Genomic DNA, 24343 nt, shown 5'->3' on the forward strand with positions numbered 1-24343 from the left:
CCAGGACCAGACAGATTCACAGCTGAATTCTATCAGACATTCAAAGAATTGGTACCAATCCTACGGACACTATTCCTCAGGATACAAAAGGAGGGAATCCTCCCTAAATCATTCTATGAAGCAAGTATCACCCTAATACCAAAACCAGGGAAGGACATAACAAAAAAAGAAAACTACACACCAATATCCTTGATGAACACAGATGCAAAAATCTTCAACAAAATACTAGTGAACCGACTCCCAACAGCACACCAAAACGGTAATCCACCATGATCAAGTGGGTTTCATACTAGGGATGCAGGAATGGTTTAACATCTGCAAGTCAATAAATGTGATACACCACATAAAATTAAAAACAAAATCACACGATCGTCTCAATAGATGCAGAAAAAGCATTTGACAAAAGCCAGCATTCCTTTATGATTAAAACCCTCAGCAATTTTGCTGAGAAGGGACATACCTTAAGGTAATAAAAGCCATCTATGACAAACCCACAGCTAGTATTATACTAAATGGGAAAAAGTTGAAAGCATTCCCTGAGAACTGGAACAAGACAAGGATGCCATTTTCACCACTTCTATTCAACATAGTACTGGAAGTCCTAGCCAGAGCAATCAGAGAAGAGAAGGAAATCAAGGGCACTCAAATTGGTAAAGAGGAAGTCAAACTGTCACTGTTTCCTGATATGATCGTATCCCTAGAAAACCCTAAAGACTCATCCAAAAAGCTCCCAGAACTAGTAAATGAATTCAGCAGTTTCAGGATACAAAATTAATCAGTAGCTCTGCTATACACCAACAGCAACCAAGCTGAGAATCAAATCAAGAACTCAACCACTTTTACAATAGCTACAAATAAAATAAACTTAGAAATATACCAAACCAACTAGGTTAAAGACCTCTATAAGGAAAACTATAAAACAGTGCTGAAAGAAATCATAGATGACACAAACAAATGGAAACACATCCTATGCTCATGGATGGGTAGAATCAATATTGTGAAATTGACCACACTGCCAAAAGCAATCTACAGATTCAATGCAATTTCTATCAAAATACCATCATAATTCTTCACAGAACTAGAAAAAAAAAGTCTTAAAATTCATATGGAACCAAAAAAGAGCCTACATGGCCAATGCAAGACTAAGCAAAAAGAACAAATCTGGAGGCATTGCATTACCTGACTTCAAATTCAAACTATGCTTAAGGCCATAGTCACCAAAGCAGCATGGTACTGGTATAAAAATAGGCAGATAATGGAAATAATGGAACAGAATAGAGAACCCAGAAATAAAGTCAAATACTTACAGCCAACAGATCTTCAACAAAGCCAACAAAAACATAAAGTGAGGAAAGGACACCCTATTCAACAAATGGTGCTGGGAAAATTGGTAAGTCATATGTAGAAGAATGAAACTGGATCCTCAGCCCTCACCTTATAAAAAAAATCAACTCAAGATGGAGCAAAGACTTAAATCTAAGACTTGAAACCACAACAGTGGAACACTGGAAACACCATTCTAGACATTGGCTTAGGCAAAGACTTCAGGGCAAGAATCTAAAAGCAAATGCAATAAAAACCAAGATCAACAGATGAGACTTAATTAAACTAAAAAGCTTCTGCACAGCAACAAAATAATCAGCAGAGTTAACAGAAAACCCACAGAGTGAGAGAAAATCTTCCCAATCTATACATCCAACAAGGAACTAATATCCAGAATCTACAAAGAACTGAAACAAACCAGCAAGAGAAAAACAAACAATCCCATCTAAAAGTGGCTCACGGCCGGGCGCGGTGGCTCAAGCCTATAATCCCAGCACTTTGGGAGGCCGAGGCGGGCGGATCACGAGGTCAGGAGATCGAGACCATCCTGGCTAACATGGTGAAACCCCGTCTCTACTAAAAAAATACAAAAAAACTAGCCGGGCGAGGTGGCGGGCGCCTGTAGTCCCAGCTACTCGGGAGACTGAGGCAGGAGAATGGCGTAAACCCGGGAGGCGGAGCTTGCAGTGAGCTGAGATCCGGCCACTGCACTCCAGCCTGGGCGACAGAGCGAGACTCCGTCTCAAAAAAAAAAAAAAAAAAAAAAGTGGCTCACGGCATGAATAGACAATTCTCAAAAGAAGATATACAAATGGCCAAGAAACATGGAAAAATGACCAACAATGCTAATTACCAGGGAAATGCAAATCAAAACCATAATGTGATGCCACCTCACTCCTGCAAGAATGGCCATAATCAAAAAACCAAAAAATAATAGATGTTGGCATGGATGTGGTGTAAAGGGAACACTTTCACACTGCTGTTGGGAATGTAAACTAGTACAACCACTATGGCAAAACAGTGTGGAGATTACTTAAAGAACTAAAAGTAGATCTACCATTTGATCCAGCAATCTCATGACTAGGTATCTACCCAGAGGAAAAAAAGTCATTATACAACTAAAATGCTTGGACACACATTTATAGCAGCATAACCTGCAATTCCAAAAATATGGAACCAGCCCAAATGCCCATCAACCAACGAGTGGATAGAGAAAATGTGGCATATATGTACCATGGAATACTACTACTCAGCCATAAAAAGGAATAAAACAATGGCATTTGCAGAAACCTGGATGGAATTGGAGACTATTATTCTAAGTGAAGAAACTCAGGAATTGAACACCAAACATCGTATGCTCTCACTCATAACTGGGAGCTAAGCTATGAGGATACAAAGGCATAAAAATGAAACAATGAACTTCCGGGACTCAGCGGAATGGGTGGGAAGGAGGGAAGGGATAAAACTACACATTGGGGCCGGGCGCGGTGGCTCAAGCCTGTAATCCCAGCACTTTGGGAGGCCGAGACGGGCGGATCACCAGGTCAGGAGATCCGGACCATCCTGGCTAACACGGTGAAATCCCGTCTCTACTAAAAATATAAAAAAACTAGCCGGGAGTGGTGGCGGCGCCTGTGGTCCCAGCTCCTCGGGAGGCTGAGGCAGGAGAATGGCCGGAACCCGGGGGGCGGAGCTTGCAGTGAGCTGAGATCCGGCCACTGCACTCCAGCCCGGGCGACAGAGCAAGACTCCGTCTCAAAAAAAAAAAAAAAAAAAAAAAAAAAACTACGCATTGGGTACAGTATACACTGGTTGGGTGATAGGTGCACCAAAATCTCAGAAATCACCACTAAAGAACTTATTCATGGCCGGGCACGGTGGCTCACGCTTGTAATCCCAGCACTTTGGAAGGCCGAGGCGGGTGGATCACTAGGTCAGGAGATCGAGACCACAATGAAACCCCGCCTCTACTAAAAATACAAAAAATTAGCCGGGCGTGGTGGTGGACGCCTGTAGTCCCAGCTACTGGAAGAGGGTGTGGCAGGAGAATGGCATGAACCCGAGAGGTGGAGCTTGCCGAGAGACGTGATCGCCTCACTGCACTCCAGCCTGGGAGACAAAGGGAGACTCCGTTTCAAAAAAAAAAAAATTATTCATGTAATCAAACTCCACCTGTTCCCCAAAAAACCTATTGAAATAAAAAATAAATTTAAAAACAAAAAGACAATTATCAACAGAGTAACAAGGCAATGCATAAAATGGGAGAAAATATTTGCAAATCATGTATCTGATGAGGGATTAATACTCAGAATATAGAGAACTACTAAAATTCAACAACGAAAAGAATAACCAGATTAAAAAATGGGCAAAGAACTGTAATAGGCATTTTTTGAAAGGAGATATACAAATTGCCAATAAGCACATGAAAAGATGCTCAACAGCACTAATCTTTAGGAAAATTCAAATCAGAACTACAATGAGACACCACCTCACACCATTAGGTTGGCTACTATCAAGAAAAAAGTGTTGGCAAAGATGTGGAGAAACTGGGAGACTTGTGCACTCTTGGGGGTAATGTTTTGGTACAGCCATTATGGAAAACAGTATGGCAGTTCCTCAAAAAATTAAAAATGGAATTACCATATGATAGGGCAATTCCACTTCTGGGTATATAACCAAAAGAATTTAAAGCAGGGTCTCAAAGAGAGAGAGAGATGCCCATGTTCACAGCAACATGATTCACATTAGCTAAAATGTGGAAGCAACACAATTGTCCACGGACAGATAAATGCATAAGCAAAATGTGGTATATACATGCAATGTAATATTATTCAGCCTTAAACATGAAGGAATTTCTTTCTTTCTTTCTTTTTTTAGAGAGTCTCGCTCTGTTGCCCAGTCTGGAGTGCAGTGGTGTGATACTGGCTCATTGCAACCTCTGCCTCCAGGTTCAAACGATTCTCCTGCCTCAACTTCCCAAGTAGCTGGGATCACAGGCACCCACCACCACATCCAGCTAGTTTTTGTATTTTTAGTAGAGAGGAGGTTTCACCATGTTGGTCAGGTTGGTCTCGAACTCCTGACCTCAGGTGATCTGCCCGCCTCAGCCTCCCAAAGTGCTGGGATTATAGGCGTGAGCCACTATGCCTGGCCAGGAAGGAATTTCTGATGCTACAACATGGATGAACCTTGAGGACATTATGCTAAGTGAAATAAGCCAGTCACAAAAAGGCAAATAATATATGGTCCTATTTATATGAGATGCTTAATCAAAATCATAAACATAAAGACAGTAGATTGATAGGTCCCAGGGTCTGGGGAGAGGGGGAAATAGGAGTTACTGTTTAATGGGTATAGAGTTTTGGTTCTACAAGATGAAAAGAGTTATGGAGGCAAATAGTATGGATGGTTGTGTAACATTATGAATATATTTAATATTATGAATGTATTTAATATCACCAAACTGTATACCTGAATATTGTTAAAATGACAAATTTTGTTACTGTATTTCATCACAGTTAAAAAAAACTGGAAAAAAATTTGTTAAAATGGCAAATTTTACGTTATATAATTTTACCACAATTTAAAAACATTTATTTAGCTAAAAATGGCAAAGTTAAAACTAAATCCAAAGTCCTCTTTTTTTTTTGAGACAGGGTCTCACTCTGTTATCCAGGTTGGAGTGCAGTGGTGTGATCACAGCTCACTACACCCTCAATCTCCCAGGCTAAGGTCATCCTCCTGCCTCCGCCTCCCAAGTAGTTGGGACCACAGGCATGTATCACCATGCTCAGCTAATTTTTTCAAAAATTTAAAAATTATTTGTAGAGACGGGGTCTCCCTATGTTGCCCAGGCTAGTCTAGAACTCCTGGCTCAAGAGATCCTCTTGCCTCAGACTCTCAAAGTGCTGAGATTACAGGTGCGAGCCACTGCTCCCAGCCAGTCCTCTAATTTTTAATCCACTGTTTTCTCCACTAAATCACAGTCTTTTCAGAGAATCCTTGGCCAAGTAATTTATTTATGACTCCTGTGTTTACCTCACAGAGGTGGATTCACAAAAAAGAAAATATATAAGAAAATATAAAGTACAATTAAACATGAAAGTAGGAAGGAATACTAACTTCATTAATCCAAATGGCAGTCCTTCTAAATTTGAGCTAATTAGCATAGAAGCAAACAGGCAAAAGAGCATCTCTACCTTGACAAAACAAACTTATAACTACATAAAATTATCAGAATATATTTATTTCAATGCCAACTAAAAATATACATAAGCAGTAAGGTTAATTATTTATTTTGCATGTAACACATATTGTCACTTACTCCTGCCAGTCCCAAATGAGTGAAGAGCTAGATTTCCCTTTTCAGATAAATCAGAAAATTTCCAGATATTTTCTGTAGATTGCAACTATTCCTGGACAACTATTTCATTAGGAAAACAGTCCTACTATTAGGAGCTCCTACGTATACAACATTATAAACATGGTTTCTTATCCTGAATTATTAATTTAAAAACAATTTCAGCTTTCTAAAAGCACTACAAATTCAAATGATAGTTCATTCTTCTAACAACTTGGAATCTTCCAAGGAATAATCCTTTTCACCTATGAGCAGAAATGTGAAGTTGTTTTGAACTTACTGTACTAAAATACTTTCCCATATTATTTAAATACTTTATTTGTAGAATTTATAACATTTAAATTTAAGCTTACATAAACTATATCCTAATTTCCTATATGTAGGAAAAAAAGCAATGATGGTAGTAAAATTGTTTTGATTTCTAACCAAATTGTTGTGCTTAAATTTAATCACAATTCATTTGGTATAAAGCAAAAACAAAACAAAAGGTATCTTTTAAAAACTTTATATAAAACAATATACAAACTATTAAAGACCACTAATAAATGTTTTCTTTATATGTACCCAAGATACCATATGCAATAAAAAAGCGCCAAATGTCTGAAACAAGCTTCACTTATTCTGCAAATTGGGTTGCTTAAAATGCTAAAGGTCTTCAAGCTTAGTTATTCACTGACTCCCTTTCTCATTATCTAGAGAGAAAATGCATTCTTTTAAAAAGAAGCGCTCATCTGTGGAAACTTTCTAATTAACTTGGTTCAAAGCATGTGCAAGATGGCAGTTTTCTACACTGCTTCAGCATTTTAATTGACAGAAAATGCTTAGCAGCCTATTCACAACCCCCCTTGGTAATTAAGCTAGGGTCAACTCTATGACTAAATGAGCCAATCTTGTGAAACAAACGATTTCTACCATACACAGTATATAGCATATTAGGTTTACAGCAGTCTTTGAACAAAGTTAATGAGGTAGTAGCTGTGCCACTATGGGAGATTTATATAGAACAAGTTAACCTTTCTTAATGGTGCAGTAGTCATTAAAACTAATTACTAGCAGGGCATTATCTCTAACAATTATTAACATCTATCAGCACATAATTAATTCAAGCTGCATTTCTGACAATGCTAATAACCACCTGCAAACAACTAATCAATATTCACTATTAGTAACATATTTGTTTTCAAAGCAAATACAATTTCCTCTAAGGCTTTTCAGATTGAATAAGCTGTAACTTTCAATATTACTATAGTCAAGCATCTGTCAACAGCTTCATTAGAATATATTGACTATGGCAATATAATAATCCACGGGTAACATAACAACAAAGAACAAGAAGCTTTTCAGAAGACTTCAAAATAAGAAAAAAGCTATTAGTTTTAACTTTAGATCAGTCTCAGTCTCCATTTTTCTCTGTAAGGAACAAATAAATCTATTTTATTTGTAATTAAGTTTAATCTCAGACCTAGCTTCCCCTTTCTCCTGCCACAGTGAGAATTTACAGGCACCTGAGAGGGACTAGGCCTCTCAGGGCGCTTATTCATCCACCAAGATCAGTAAGCATGAAGTCAAGAAAGAGGACAAATTTATCTATTCAAAGATCAGAATTCAAATCTAGTTCAAAGACCCACTTTTCTCTGCCTTTACTGATCTTACCACAGGGCCCCACTTGTTTATCAAGAAGACCATTCTTAGATTTTTTTAAACCACCAACTTATCTATACTTAAAACAATACTTGCAAATCTGTCAAAATACTAGTAAAAATAATTCTATAAAACTTGCCTCATTTCTCTGCCACTTATATTCTAGGAAAGCACTCTCCAAAACCTTTTCAGGAGGAAACAGTAGAGCAGGAAGTATAAGAATTACAGCACAGTGGTTATGATTATATGTTGTAGAAGGAGAATACTATAGTTCATAGCATGGCTCTGCTACCTGGCAGCAGTTTGTGTGACCTTGGGCAAGTTACCTGACTTACTCTCTAAGCCTCCTTTTCCTCACCAAATGAAAGTAAATGAAAGTGCCTGTATAGTGGGTTTAATAAATTAAAAGAAATATCCTTGTAAAAATGTTTAGTACAGCACATGGTAAAGTCCCAATAAACATAGGTTTTTGTTTTGTTTTGAGATGGAGTCTCACTCTGTTGCCAGGCTGGAGTGCAGTGGTGCGATATCGGCTCACTGCAACCTCTGCCTCTCTGGTTCAAGCAATTCTCCTGCCTCAGCCTCCCAAGTAGCTGGGACTACAGGCGCACGCCACCACACCCAGCTAATTTTTTGTATTTTTAGTAGAGAACATAGATTATTATGATTCATTTATCTAGTCTACATTTATTTTCCTACTGCAAAGATATTAATCAGAAATAGAAATGTAGGTGCCTAAAAGACTTTACTTTTTATGTAATAATATTTCCTTTTACTTGTATCTTTATCGCAAATGAAATTCTTACATACTGGAATGGGATATCTACCTTATTCCTACACTATGAAATGTTTAAAAATTCTGTCCTATCAATACTTTATTATGCCAGAATTCAGTTTTAAGTCCATATTCATACAAATCATTTTGCTCATTTTACTACTATCCTCTAAAGCCACCCTATCTGGCATTTCATCCAGAACTGTGTTCACAGTAATTCCATCAGTTTTTCATTACTTTATGGTTAAAAAAAAGAAGTTCTCAAAACTAATTTTGAGGACATTCATTATCAAAGTATACCAGGCTGACTGATACATTCACATAATGATCTTCAAAGACACATTTCAACAAGTGTATTTCCTGGATTATAACTGAACGCTTACAGACTAATATTAAGCAATTGTATTCATTCAATCAACATTAGAGTTTAAAAGGTTTAGTCACTGTATTAAAGCAACTAAAGTCCAACAAAAACAGATTAATTTAATTATTAAGATCCCCCAAGATCTCTACTATGAGGGAGACATCTAGAGGTGTCAAGGAAGGGAACATAGTTTAGCCTAGTATGGTCACCAAGTTTACCCAGAGGGGCCAATACTTGAACTGAATCTTTGAGGAATCACAGTCGTCAGTCAGGCACGGGGGTTTAGAAAGTGAAGAGGGAGAGAGGGACAGGAGAAAAATGGCACAATCTATTAACAGTAGTTTATTATCGTTAGAACTGAGAAAAGAGGAGAGAAATGAATGATGAGGGGTAAGAATGTCAAGACACACAGGGAGGATCATATTACGGAAAGCCTTGTGGGCCAAGTAAAGGGCTCTGAACAATATAGCATGATGCAGTTTCCTAAAATGGATGAGAAAAAATATAACTAGCACATCACGTCAAATCCATGTTCCAGAGATATAAAAAATATATATTAGTGAGAAAATACAAAGTATTAAGTAGTGTGAAGACACATGGGAAAAATAACAAAGGTGGTATCAGAACTAACTTAATTTGGAAGACAATGTCATAGGGATTAGATACTCAGAGGTTTCATCAGACAAACCTTAGGGTTTATGGGCTCTGTCAGTTTCCTTATCTTGTTTTTAGAAACAAGAATCATATAATCTCTCCCTCACAGGATTACTGCTAAAACTTAGTGGGGAAAAAAATGCATTTAAAACAGCACATAAGATAGCAAAATGGTTACAGGATTGAATCCCAGTACTACCATTTATGAGCTCTGAGATATTAGAAAAGTTACTGGGAAGAGTAACATTACCTGTCTCATAAAAGTGTGGTGAGGAGTAAATGAATTCAGCTTAGAACAGTGTCTGCAATATGTGTTTAAGTAAATAAGATTTTTAAAGTATGTATTAACAAAATGTTAGCTATCACTATAAAGAAAAAATTCTGTGTCAGAATCTCTTTGCATTTTAGAAAGATAAATCTAGTTTAAGTGCTAAGAATGTCTTGCAAGGGGACACAAACACAGGCAGGGAAGGTTATGAAGTTATTTCAACAATCCAATAACCAAGAAAATCCAGAATTGTTACGACAGAGTGGATGGAGTTAGAAGATACTGAAGAGATAGCTTTAACTGGACTTCATACCTGATGACAGAATGGGAAAAAAACGAAAAGAAAAAAAAAGAGAAAAAGAAAGTCAAAGAGGTCCAGATTTTATCAAAAGAATGAAATGTAATGATATTTGGGATCCATTAAGGGGTACAAATTTTGTGTGGAGTATAAGTTTTGAAATATTAAGTGGGAGGTACCTGTGAACACCAAGGTGGAGCCAAGTGGGTACCACAAAAAAAGAGCCTAAGAGAAATTTAAAAATAGTTTTGGTTTTACCCTAGTTGAAAATCTCTAGAAATGCCCATAATAAAGTTCACGTGCCAAGTTTATTAGGCATTTCTCAGACATTCCTGGAGTTTACACACAGTAGCTTCCCTTTTTATGTCTTTAAAATTTAAATCATCTTTGCTTTTCAACAAAGGCATCCTGATAAATGTTAAGTAATTAGAAGAACAAATAACTTTATTTAGGGGTCCCATTACTTATATTTGCTTATCAAAAATAATCAACTTATCACAAATCTGTATATCATTTTTAATCTAGTACTCCATCCACAGCAAAATATCCCTTTGTAATATGCCGGAAGAGATAAATAAAACATATTGTGCCTCCTGTCTTCCCCCAGTTTCTTTTAAACATGCGCATCTAAACCTGATTAAAATATATTTAAAGTCTGATACCAAAAGAAAGCCAATAATTTAGGATTATTTTCTAATTCAACTATAGTTTAAAAAGTAACTACAAGTACTATTTTAAGGAGAAAAAACTTAAAATTTCTCTTACCTGATGCCCCTATATTTGCCTCATCTTCAGGAACCAGGTTTTTATCCTTATTTATATCTTCAACTAAAAGTTTGTCAAAATGCTCAATACAAAGTCTGCTGTCGATTTGATATAACAATGCAGGGCAAAGGTATGTAAATAAATCAGTTGAGATAGGAGAGTTGGCACCATGACCATAGTATTTTAATAACTGAGTGACGTTCAAACACTGCAAGGAAAGTGATAAAACAAACTAAGTAAGAGTGTCTTTAAGGAGATTACGCAAAAAAATAAATTACTGCCTAATAAATATTCTAAATATTACTTGCAAATAATCTGTAATACATAGATATCTATTACAAATAAAACTTTTTAATAAGAATTTCTAACAGGGATACACTCAACTATATTACCCAAAACTTTTCATGGACTTTAATAATTTTTCTACTCCAACACATGAAAGATAATGACTTTTTGTCATGGATAAGGATGACTCACAACTATATCCCCAAGACTCTCGTAGGATGATGAGAAAAATCATTTCCCTATCAAATTGCAATCATCGGTGACTCAAGATCCTTATCTGTGGAACAGATTAAATAGATTTAGAGTACTTTAATGGCTTATATTAAAATACACCATAATATAGACATTTTCATTGCCAAGTGCACTCCAAAAGCGTATTGTTTTGGAAAATTCTAGCCCAATGTCCGTTGATAGGAACAAAACTGGAAGATAAAAATAAAGGCAGCTTCATTCACTGGTACTTTAAAAACAAACAAACAAAAAGTAAGCTTAACACTGATGAAAGAGGAGAAAAAAATAATAATAAAAAACAAAACAAAGCAGAAAACAAATAGCCAACAGGTGTGGATCCATCATATGGTTAAAAACAAGCATCTAAATTATGGCAAAAGAGACTGGCACTGTCCCTTTGTCACATATATCTGCTCTGGTTGCATGCTTGTTTATTAACTTGCTATCTCACTATATGGTTTTATCTATGGCACACAAAAAAAAACATGAAAAACTAAAAACCTATAAACACACAAAAATGATTCTTCTTAGTTTTTTTTTTAATTTTTATTTTTTTCTATTTAGCACCACTTAATTGCTTTTGATCTTCTTACGTCTCAATTACCATAAGGTACTACTCTATTAAAAGTATTGAACATTTCAGAATCATGAGATTCCCAGTATGCATCAGACCTATCAGAATGCCATTAACAAGTCTAATGATGCAAACCTCATGGATGTAATACAAAGAGGAAATGAACAATAAGATCTAGTAATTACCAACAAAATATTCTAGGATATTATCTTAAGTCATAATAATTATCCTAAGTCATAATAATTAATGCACTGTAATCCCAGCAATTTGGGAATTTAAGGCTGGAGAACTACTTGAGGCCAGGAGTTTTGAGACCAGTCTGGGCAATATAGTGAGACTCCATCTCTACAAATAATAAATTTTTGAAAATAATAATATAAATAATAAAATGAATGCATACTTCAAAAGCATACTAAGATCTTGATTTATTTTAAAATCAGTATTTATAACTGCTGAAAACCAAATAGCTGATGATTTATCTAGGGAAGAAACACAAAGATATTTACCTAGACATAAGACATATGTCAATGATAGTGACAGAAAAGGATGTGGTCATTTTCCACAGTTGATGGTGCTACTTTCTATACATATGAACAACAATTCAACAATTTTTCTAAACTTAGTAAGAATGCTAAAAATAGAATAAACAAGGAATCAACATCCCTTTAATGAAACTAAAATGAATGTGCTTAAGGTGAATAGTTAAAAAGAAAATCAAGGAGCCAACCAAATGTGTAAGTACCCAAGAGTATGAAAATTTTAAAGGAAAACAGGACATCCCATTACTATTAGTTTCTTATTATTATACCTTTTTATATTCATCCTAAGTCTGTGAAAGGCCTGAGAAAAAAACAATTATCATCAGTAAGTAGGCCTTGCCATAAAGTGACACAGAGAAAACAAGCTAACCATATGTGCAAAATACCTGACTTTGGAGCTACATCAATGACTTGGAAACACTGAATAGTTAATTCAATAAATTAACAACTTATGAACTGGAAACTGTTCTAGTTACTTCCCAAGAAGACAAATTGAACAATTTAAAAAATTTAATTTTCAAATACCTGGAACGTGGCTAACAATAATAACAGTAAGAGACTAGCTTGGAGAGTCAATTCATAAGGAATACATTTTCTAACAACATTAAAACACTTAGTCTTCAGATACATACTATAAAAAAAATTTCTTAAAAATATATTTAGATTTGAGGAAACCAAATTTGAGAATATAAGAAACAAACAAATACAAGTGAAATTCAGATTTTAAAAATCTTTTTTTTTTTCTTTTTTTGAGATGGAGACTCACTCTGTCGCCCAGGCTGGAGTGCAGTGGCATGATCTCGGCTCACTGCAACCTCCACCTCCCGGGTTCAAGTGATTCTCCCCCTCAGCCTCCCGAGTAGCTGAGATTACAGGTGCCCGCCACCATGCCCCGCTAATTTTTTGTATTTTTAGTAGAGACGGGGTTTCACCGTGTTAGCCAGGATGGTCTCAATCTCCTGACCTCGTGATCCACCCACCTCGGCCTCCGAAAGTGCTGGGATTACAGGTGTGAGCCACTGCACCCAGCGGCTTAAAAATCTTTATACTGATTTTAATTCCTTAATGTCTTCTGTTCATGAACATTACCTGATGTTTCATAGGTAAAGATATGGAAATACATTTAAATATGATTAATACTCCACTGTTATTTATCTTGTTTTTAAAATGCGCCACAATTATCTGAGAATTATGAAGCAGCTATCAGACATCTTTTTATACTTACTTCATGATGATGGTCATCTTCATTAAGATCTTTTCTCAAAGAAATTATTGCATTATTTTTAACATGTGGTGCTTCTCTCTTTCTAGTATGTCGAAGTTCACCTTCATTATCAGGATCAAGATCTTGGTGTCCATGACCAGGATCATGACCATTACGTTCTGGAAGATGTACATGAGAATGACCTGGGTTATGTACACGATCAGGTTTGTGGACCCGATTATGCTCATACTGTTCACCCTGATCATGGTTAGGGGGAAAACCTGGTGTAATAACCTCAGAATTTTCATTACTTTTCCTCCCTTTTTTCTTCCTCTTTCCTTTCGGTAGTTTAACATCAGATTGTTCCTGGGTTTTATTGGTCTCTGTTGAAGGTTCATTGCTAGGCTCCCCACGCTCACTGGGAGTAATGGAATCGTTATGAAAATGGTGAGTATTGTTATGATCAAGATGATGATGCAAACGATGGTGATGACGTAGGCGGTGATTATGGTCATGCATATGTTTATCATCAGATTTTACAGACACTTCAATTGTCTCTTTCTCTGGATCACATTTATGGTTTCTTTTTGTTGATACACTGGTCACAGTTTGATTTTCTGAATTTAAATGATTATGGGAATGCTGGTGGTTATGTGAGTGAAAATGCTTTCCCTCTTGAACTGCCAAAATATCTAAATGAGAAACATGATCGTGGCCAAGATCCTCATGATTAATCTCAACTACTTTTCTCTCTCCAAGGCCCAAGTTTGTTAAAAGTTTCTCCAAACCAAAAAAGGATAATCTTCCATTTTCGCCATAACGCTCAAAAAGTTTTTCAATATAGTATTTTTTTTCATTTTCAGCAGCTTGCTTTGAAAATTTGCTTGGCTCCAATTCTGTCATTCCACGATGCTGTCTGTGAAGTGCCTCAGGGCCATGGTCATGTTCTTCATGGCAATGGTTGCAATGATGAAAAATAAATGTCAGCAAACAAATGAGGCAAAATTTTGTGTGCATATGTACCTTCATTTCTATTTTTCCTAAAGAGATTTAAAGAGAGAGACAGTATTAGTTTCTACCTAGACACATTCAAAACAATCATAAATTCTCTAGAAGTTGCCAATCCACTAAAAAAAGTTTCACTCCATTTCCTTCATGATAAAATATGTTAAGAATCAGAGAAAAGTGAAACTGTCATTATTCACATATGGTAGAATTAATTATGCAGCATGCCTTAAAGAATCTTTAAGAATTAATAAGTTAGTTTAGTACAGTTACTGCATATAAAGACAGTAATAAATTATATTCCTATATACCAGCAATAATTAGAAAACAAAACTCAAAAATAGTAACATTTACAGTAGCAAATAGCTAGGAATGTATCTAACCAAAGACATACAAGAACTTTACATATAAAAGAGAGAAATTATTGAGAGAAATATTATTGAGAGAAAATTATTGGGAGAAATAAAAGACCTAAATAAATGGATGGCTATATCATGTTATGATTGGATAAGCTATGTATCCAATACAATCCCAGTCAAAATCTCAGAAATTATTTTGTGAAAACTGATTAACTGTTTTTAATATTTATGTGGAAACAGAAAGAGCCAAGAATGGCTAAGATGTGTTCCTTGAGGAACAAAATTGAAGCATTCACTCTATGAATTATTAAAGATGCTGTGGTATTTGGTGCAGTAACTAACAAGACTAAAGGAACAGAAGACAAAAGCTAAAAACCAGAAAGGATGGTCTTTTCCTTGGTGCTTGGTCAATTAGGTTTCCACACAAAAGGAAATAATAAATAAAATGTGACCCTTACCTCACATCATTACAAAAATCAATTGCTAATAGCTCGTGAATATAAATCTGAAACAAGAAATGCTAAAATGATAAAGTGTCCAGAACTGTCCAGTTCAATGGGAGCCACTAGTCACATATGGGTACTTAAATTAACTAAAATTAAATTTAAAATGCAGCCTCTCAGTCACCCTGGCCACATTTTAATTGTTCAATAGCCACATGTAGCTAATGTCTACTACGTACACACAGAACATGTCCATCATTATAGACAGTTCTATTGGACAAGCATACTTCAAGAAGCTAGAAATGTAAGAGCCAATTACGTAGTTTTGAAGTTTTCCAGAATAGATGAAACTAATTTCATACTATTCTATTTAACCCATTATATCCAAAATATTATAACTTCAACATCTAATCAATATAAAAATCATTAAAATATTTTACATTCTTTTTAATACTATGTCTTTGAAATCTGTCATGTATTTTACACTTACAGCACATCCTAATTCAGTCTATCTGTATTTCAAGTGCTCAACAGACACATGTGGCTACTGGCTACTGTACTGGAAAGTGCAGATCTTGAAGGTTTGGAAGACTAATTTTAAGACCTTCGAGACAGAACACAAAATTGATAATATATTACACTGAAATTAAGAATTTATGTTTCATCAAGAGACATCCAAAAAAAAAAAACCTAACTAAAAAGGCAGGCCACAGACTGGGAGAAGACTACCACAATGTACCTTAAAAAATATATAAGGAACTTCTACACATCAATATGAAAATTACAATAAGACGACCCAATGAAAAAATGAGTAGGTAACTTGAACAAGCACTTCATAACAACAGCCAAACTGCTAAGAACCAAATGAAAAGATGTTCAGCTCAGAAGTCTTCAGGAAACCAAATTAAAATCACAATTAGACACCACTATATACCCTACAAACAGAACTAAAATATAAAATACTGCCAATATCAAAAGTAGGCAAGAGTATATGGAATTAAACGGAACTTGTGTACAATGACAGTAGGATTATAGATTGTATCTTCTGAAAAACTGTTTGGCAAGATCTGCCAGAAGCTGAAAATAAGCCTATGCACTTGCAGAGCAATTTCAGTCTGGGGTATATGCCCAAAAGAAATCCATGTACATGAATACCATCATGAATATTCACATAATCATTATTTACCACAGTCAAAACTTAAAAAAGGCTGGGCGTAGTGGCTCACACCTGTAATCCCAGCACTTTGGGAGGCCAAGGCAGGCGGATTACCTGAGGTCAGGACTTTAAGACAGGCCTAGCAAACACGGTAAAACCCTATTTTTACTAAAAGTACAAAAATTAGCCAAGCATGGTGGCATGTGCCTGTAAGCCCAGCTACTCGGGAGGCTGACACAGGAAAATCGCTTGAACCCAGGAGGCGGAGGTTGCAGTGAGCCGTGATCGTGCCACTGCACTCCAGCATGGGCAACACAGACAGAGTCTGGTCAAAAAAAAAAAAAAAAGAAAAAACAAATAACAACAAAAAACACCTGATAAAAGCCTAAATGTTCATCAACAATAAAATGATAAATGAAACAGAAAAATCTATCACACAGGAATAAAAATGAAATTACAGCTTCATGCATAGATGAATTTCACAAATATTGGGAAAAAAGTGATAAACACCAAAGAAAGCAGTATAATTTTTTTTTTTTTTTTTTTTTTTTTTTGAGACGGAGTCTTGCTCTGTCGCCCGGGCTGGAGTGCAGTGGCCAGTTCTCAGCTCACTGCAAGCTCCGCCTCCCGGGTTTAGGCCATACTCCTGCCTCAGCCTTCGGAGTAGCAGGGACTGCAGGCGCCCGCCACCTCGCCCGGCTAGTTTTTTGTATTTTTAGTAGAGACGGGGTTTCACCGTGTTAGCCAGGATGGTCTCGATCTCCTGACCTCGTGATCCGCCCGTCTCGGCCTCCCAAAGTGCTGGGATTACAGGCTTGAGCCACCGCGCCCGGCTATAATTCTTATATAAAGGTAAAAAGGAATAGAACTAAACTATGTGAGTTTTTTTTTTTTTTTGGAGACAGGATGTCACTCTGATACCCAGGCTGGAGTGCAGTGGCGCAATCAAAGCTCACTGGAGCCTTAAACTCCCAGGCACAAGTGATCTTCCCACCTTAGCCTTCCAAGTAGCTGTGTGTACCACCACGCTCGGTTTTAATTTTCTTCTTTCAGGGGTCTTGCTCTGTTGTCCAGGCTGATCTCAAACTCCTAGCCTCAAGCACTCCTCCCAACTCAAATTCCCAAAATGCTAAGATTGAGGTGTGAGCTACCGCACCTGGCCATGATTACTTTTTGAAAGAAAGATGGGGATAATAATTGGGAGAAAACCAGAGTGGAGGGGATTGCAAAGTGTAATCCTCTTTCCTGACATCAGTAGTAGTTATGTAAATATGTTTACTTTGTGACAGTTCATGGCACTTATGCTCTGTGTACTTTCTGAACACATTTTATTTCAATACAAAGTTTTATAAAAATCAAACTGTCTTCACTGAAAACCAATCAAAAAAGTAATTATAAACAAAATTGTATGGTTTCTACAATTAAGTAGAACAAGACATAAAACCATCAAAAGGAAAAATCTATTAAGATGTTACTGAAGGACAGTAAAGAACTGCAAAACCTGGAGAGAGACATCATCTACATGATAGGTGGGATACATTGCATAAGGTATATAAAATCTTCCCAAGTATACATACAAATTTAATTCAATGCCAATTAAAATCCTCATAGCTGTTTGGTTTTGGTGAGACTTCAAAGCACATCCAAAAACTCATAAAAGCAAAAACCCAAGGACAATCAAAACAATTCAGAAGATTAGCAAGGTATTAAAGACATCTTTTTATAAAATTATACTAACGAAAAAAACATAGAACTAGCACAGGGGGTAGATAGGCCAGTGGAGTGGAACAGAGTTCTCAAAGAGAATCAATAATATTGATTGTGAAAATGTTTCTTCCTCACACTATACACAAAAGTCAATTCCAAGAACATTAAAAACCTGTATGTGAAAAGCAAAATTATCAACAAGTTCTAGAAGAAAATGTAAGAGAATGTCTTTATGGTTTTGGGATAAGGAAAGATTTTTTAGGCAAGACACAAAGCACATATCATGATGAAAATTTCTGATTAAATTATTTTAAAATTACTCTATAATAAAGGACACTACCAAAAAAAAAGCTTATAGGCCAGGCGCGGTGGCAAGTGCCTACAATCCCAGCTACTCAGGAGGTTGAGGCAGGAGAATTACTTGAACCCGGGAGGTGGAGGTTGTAGTAAGCCGAGATTGTGCCACTGCACTCTGGCCTGCCAGACTGGGTGACACAGCAAGACATCTCGGGGGAGAAAAAACAAAAACAAAAAAGCTTATAGCAAGCCATATACTAGGAGAATTTGCAATGCGTATATATAAACAATGTCTATAAAACATCAGTATCCCGAGTATATAAAGCCCATATAGTAATAAAAAAACTCCACTACTGCATAGACAACTATGAAAAGAACATAAAACAGGTTGGTAAAACAGCAACATGATGACTAATAATCTAGGCAATTCAAATCTAGATAAGGCTCTAAGACAGTAACAGGCAAAAATTAGTATATCACAATACTAGAAGTTAAATAAAGGTCTAATACAAAGAAACAAACTACCTTACCTCTGGTGGAAGTATATATTGGTACAGCCATTTTGGAAAGCTACTTGACATCTATTACAGTCAAATATGAACACACTCTACAGCTCCCAAGTTCCACTTTTAATTACCCTTGCGCTTAGGCATGCAAAGACACATTCAAGAATCCTTATTGGGGCCAGGCGTGGTGGCTCACACCTGTAATCCCAGCACTTTGGGAGGCCGAGGCAGGCGGATCATAAGGTCAAGAGATCGAGTCCATCCTGGCTAACACGGTGAAACCCCATCTCTACTAAAGATACAAAAAAAATTAGCCGGGCGTGGTGGCGGGCACCTGTAGTACAAGTTACTCAGGAGGCTGAGGCAAGAGCATGGCATGAACCTGGGAGGCAGAGGTTGCAGTGAGCTGAGATGGCACCACTGCACTCCAGACTGAGTGACAGAGCGAGACTCCATCTCAAAAAAAAAAAAAAAAATCCTTATTACAATATCGTAAATGTTTTTCTAATGTGAACTATTGCAATGACAGAATACTCAACCAAATGATTAAAACAGAGGAAAACTTTCACATAAAAAGAAATCAAAAGAAATGGGTGATTCTAGGACAATACCAAAAATCCAAGCACTCTCAAATTTGCCTTCTCAGAGTCTCAAGATAACCCTGCATAATCATATTCAAAACTGGAAGATTTATCTCTTTTAAAACATAATTTTTTTCTTTTTTGTTTTTTTCCACAGAAATCCTGTTTGGATGGAAGGTTTAACTTCACGTCTCTTTTTATCCAGGGAGAAAAATATTTCCCTCAAGCCTCTCTCAGATTTCTCTTTACCTATCTTTGATTAATCAGGTCTCTAACACATGCCCATGCCAAAGCCAATCATTGGTTTACAGTAGTGTACAGTAATGTCCCAGGCCTTCCCATTCACTCACTGCCCACTCACTGACTCACTCACAGCTGCTTCCAGTCCTGCAAGCTCCATTCATATTAGTGCCCAACACTGGTGTGCCATTTTAAAAATCTTTTACACTGAATTTTGACTCTGCCTTTTCTATGTTTAAACATACAAATACTTACTATTGTATCACAACTGCCTACAATATTCAGTATATCAACAGGTTTGTAGCCTAGAAGCAACAGGCTATACTCTACAGGTTGGTGTAAAGGAGGCTACACCATCTAGGTTTGCCTAAGTATACTCTATGATGTTCACACAACGACAAACTCACCTAAGGTTGCATCTCAGAACATACCCAGCATTAAGCAATGCATATGACTGTATGTGGGAGAGGCAATACTCACAAAACATGCGGGAATGAGGCCTCAAGAAAAAAGGAGGTAAATAAAGAAAAGCAGGCCAGGTGCAGTGGTTCACACCTGTAATCCCAGTAATTTGGGAGGCTGAGGCAGGTGGATCACCTGAGGTCAGGAGTTCAAGACCAGCCTGACCAACATGGTGAAACCCTATCTCTACTAAAACACAAAAATTAGCCAGGCATGGTAGCGGGTGCCTGTAATCTCAGCTACTCAGGAGGGTGAGGCAGGAGAATCGCTTGAACTCAGGAGGCAGAGGTTGTAGTCAGCCGAGATCATGCCATTGCACTCCAGCCTGGGCAACAAGAACAAAACTCTGTCTCAAAAATAAAATAAAATAAGGAAAAGTGGTCAACCGTGTAACCACTACTTTGCCTGCTACAACCTAAATGCTCATCATTAGAATAAATAAATATGGTATATTTATGTTATTAAAGATTACACTGCAGTTACAAATGTGACTATGAAGGACTGTGTATTAACATGAAAAAATCTCAGAAATATACTTTTTAAAATTGCAAAAAGATACATGCTGTATAATTTACAGACAATTTTGAAAACATGCAGAATTGCTTATTTGGGGGTATATATTCATGTAGCAAGAGAACATGGGATGACTGCATTCTGGAGAGTCATTATCTTTTCAGAAAGGGAAGGAGGGAAATCAGCTGATAGAGGAAGTACACAGATTTAACTGCGCTTGCAGTGTGCTATTTCTTTAAAAATGGGAAAGGGATCTAAAGTAATATGATAAAACATTTAATATTTGTTAAAGCAAGATAATGGGATTCGGGTTCTTGATTATTCTTCTGTGTACTTTTCTGTAAATTTGAAGATACTACATAACTTGTATCAGTGGTTAATCAAACTGTCGTTGTGAGAGCAGCATAAGCTTGCTAGAAATCTGAAAGGCAAATTCCTGCATCCCACCCAAACCTACTGTAACAGAAACATTAAGGATAGGACCCAGCAATGACGTATCCAGCCTTTCTAGTGAGTCTGATGCAAACTAGACAAAATTTGAGAGTGCCTATTTACACAAATTAGCAATGACTTAACCAGCCTTTCTAGTGAGTCTGATGCAAACTAGACAAAATTTGAGAGTGCCTATTTACACAAATAAATTAGCAATGACTTATCCAGCCTTTCTAGTGAGTCTGATGCAAGCTAGACAAAATTTGAGAGTGCCTATTTACACATATAAATTAGTAATGACTTATCCAGTCTTTCTAGTGAGTTTGATGCAAGATAGACAAAATTTGAGAGTGCCTATTTATACAAATAAATTACCAAGCACTTCCATTTCTCTAAAATGATACTTTGGGCTGGGCACTGTAGCTCACGCCTGCAATTCCATCACTTTGGGAGGCAGAGATTGGCGGATCTTGAGCCCAAGAGTTCAAGACCAGCCTGAGCAACATGGCAGAACCCCGTCTTTACAAAAAACACAAAAAAATTAGTTGGGCATGGTGGTGTGTGCCTGTAGTCTCAGCTATTTGAGAAGCCAAGGTGGGAGGATCATCTGAGCTTGGGCAGTCAAGGCTGCAGTGAGCCTTGATCTTGCCACTGCACTCCAACCTGGGCGATAGAGACGCTGTCTCAAAATAAATAAATAAATAAATAATACTTTAGTTGATCTAATGTTATGATCTATCTGAATAGGTTAAGTTGAATTATCATATATGGCATATATAGGTTAAGCATTTTTTAAAATAGTCTATAAATCAATTCCAAAGCAGCATTAAGTTAGGGATGTTTTTTAATCTTACAGTCTTATGGATAAAGTCACCATTTAAACTGTGTATCACTTTTACTTGTACACTAATGAAGATGAAAAGACATGGGTGATTAAGACCAATCACTGTTAAGCAAAGGATACATATTCCTTTAGCTCCTGTTACACTCCCTGCAGTTACTTTGATTTTCCACTAGAAGATACTAATTAAAGGTGTGAGTGTTACTTCATTCGGCTGATACGCAAATACCATGAGGTTTCTTTAATGCATGTTATCTCACTGTCAAATGAACAGGTACCAGAGATGGAAACAGGATATTCATATGTACTGATCAGACAACATCAAAAGAATGACTCCATGAAATACAAAAGCTGTAGATGATTTATACAAGCTTTAAAACATCATTTGTCTCTATTTTTTAAATACATCATACTCTACTATGGAAAAGATTTTAAGAATCTTCAGTACTCAAATCACTTACATTTAAGAGAGTATTATAGGAATACAAAGATACAAGCAACGTCATGAGGTAATATTAAACCTCTGCTTTTTTAAAATTATTATTAAAGTAAATCATTCACTAACTTTGCAACTTTAGTTTAGAACTACTATAGCAGATGCATGCTTAAGAATCATTTAGCCCAGGCATGGTGGATCATGCATATAATCCCAGTACTTTTAGGAGGCCTAGGCAGGAGGACTGTCGAGCCCAGGAGTTTGAGGTCAGCCTAGGCAACATACTAAGATCTTATCTCTACAAAAATAGTAAAAAATTAGCTGGGTGTAGTGATGCATGCCTGTACTCCCAGCTACTTAAGAGGCTAAGGTGGGAGGATTGATTGAACTCAGGAGGGCCAGGCTGTAGTGAGCCAAGATCGCGCTGTGCCCTCTAGCCTGGGTGACAGAGCAAGACCCTGTCTCAAAAGAAAAAAAAATGATTTAGATGAAATATGCATTTTGTTATCACAGGCTAAGCAGCTACTAATTGCAAAGAGACCTCTCTCAAAAGGTAGTGGTTTAAGAAATGGGCAAGTTTTTGTCTCTCTCAAAAACAGTTCAAGATGACTACTCCATATTAAATCACTTGGATCTTTAAAAAAAAAAAAAAAGATGACTACTCCGGGTCTGAGTGCAGCTCCGCTCCAGTCATTCAGAGACATAACATTCTTACACAGTTGATATTCCAGCCAACGGGGAAAGATAAAGAATGTCCAGGTTCAGAAGTTTCTTCTTCAGCAGCAAGGGAAGTAGAAGTTGCAGGCATCACTTCTCATCGCATTCCACTGGCAAGGGGTTAGTCACATGATTTCAATCGGCTAGGAGGCCAGGGTCTCACCAACTTATATTTCCCAAGCATTCCAGTAGATGTTAACAATCTTTTCCATCGACAGCATAAAGAAGATCTCTGAGGTGGAGACAGGAATGAGGGAAATGGCACAAGCCCACATACCACTCAATCCTAAAAACTGACATTTATAGGACGCAGCTTTGCCCAAGCCAAAATATTCTATTACGTCTCTTGTGTTTTGGAGTTCTCCAAGTTTTATGCATTAAGATTATGTTAGTTTTATAATTGATAATATTTTTTCAGTTCAGCTGAGTTATCTCTACTGAAGAGTTCTACTAGGTGTTGTAGACATCAACGGATGAGCCTACTGACGAGAAATGGGAAAAGGGATTCCGGTAACTAACCAGCCGTGCCACAAAAATTTATTTTAATCTTTTGCTGTTGATTTTCAATACGTAACCACAGTTAAAAGCGTTAAGTATTCTATCACTGTATAATTTCTGCATTAAGAGTGGGGCTAATTTACAGTTAGGAACTTAATCATTGTGCTAATTATTATATTATTTTGAATGCAAATATTTTGCTTTGGATGCAAAGAAAAAATGAAGTTCACTAATATTCTCTTGTATTTAAGACTAAAGCCAGAACTAAATGTGTAGTGAAGTGACTATACTTCAGTGTGGGGAGTGACTGGGCAGAATCATGAGAGGAATTCTGGGTTCCTATTAATGTCTTATTTCCTTACCTGGGTGCTGGGTACATGGTTGCGCTTCACTTCATGAAAACTACTTGAATTTTACACTTAAAATTTGGGTACTTCTCTGTAGCTGTGTTATATTTCATCCAAAAAACTTAATTTTTATTCCCCACATGAAGTTTATTCCAACCTTCAATTAGTAAAATCAGTAACACCAGTAACACGTAATTTCTAGAAACACATCCATACTTAGTAATACTCAAAAGTGCTTTTTCAACTTCTTATTTTGAAATAATTTAAGATTCACAAGAAGTTGTAAAAGTAGTTCAGAGTTTCCATGTACTCTTTCCCCAATTTTTCCCAATAACATCTAACATAACCAGTACATGTTCAAAACTAAGAAACTGACATCAATACTATTAACTACAAACCTTATTTAAATTTCACCAGTTTTTTACATGCACTTTAAAAAATACTGTAATAGAAAATCAATTTTTTAACCAGAAAAAAAATGGCATTTTTGGTAACAAAAAGATATGGCTTAACAAAATACAT

The 24343-nt window shown here is 36.6% G+C and overlaps 1 protein-coding gene across 4 annotated transcripts in view; it reads right to left on the reverse strand.

The window, feature by feature from the left end:
- Nucleotides 1-24343, reverse strand: part of SLC39A10 (solute carrier family 39 member 10) — an 84687-nt gene that overhangs the window by 46518 nt on the left and 13826 nt on the right. For all 4 annotated transcript variants that reach the window (XM_030916213.1, XM_010375742.2, XM_030916211.1 and 1 more), the window contains exons 2-3: nucleotides 13303-14321; nucleotides 10449-10656 (exon numbers count right to left, since the gene is read on the reverse strand). In XM_030916213.1, the coding sequence (XP_030772073.1) occupies nucleotides 10449-10656; nucleotides 13303-14310 (1216 nt within the window). In that variant the 5' untranslated portion in view covers nucleotides 14311-14321. The remainder of the gene's footprint in view (nucleotides 1-10448; nucleotides 10657-13302; nucleotides 14322-24343) is intronic.

Source organism: Rhinopithecus roxellana, chromosome 14 (genome assembly GCF_007565055.1).
Source record: "Rhinopithecus roxellana isolate Shanxi Qingling chromosome 14, ASM756505v1, whole genome shotgun sequence".
Classification (NCBI taxonomy): Eukaryota; Metazoa; Chordata; class Mammalia; order Primates; family Cercopithecidae; genus Rhinopithecus; species Rhinopithecus roxellana.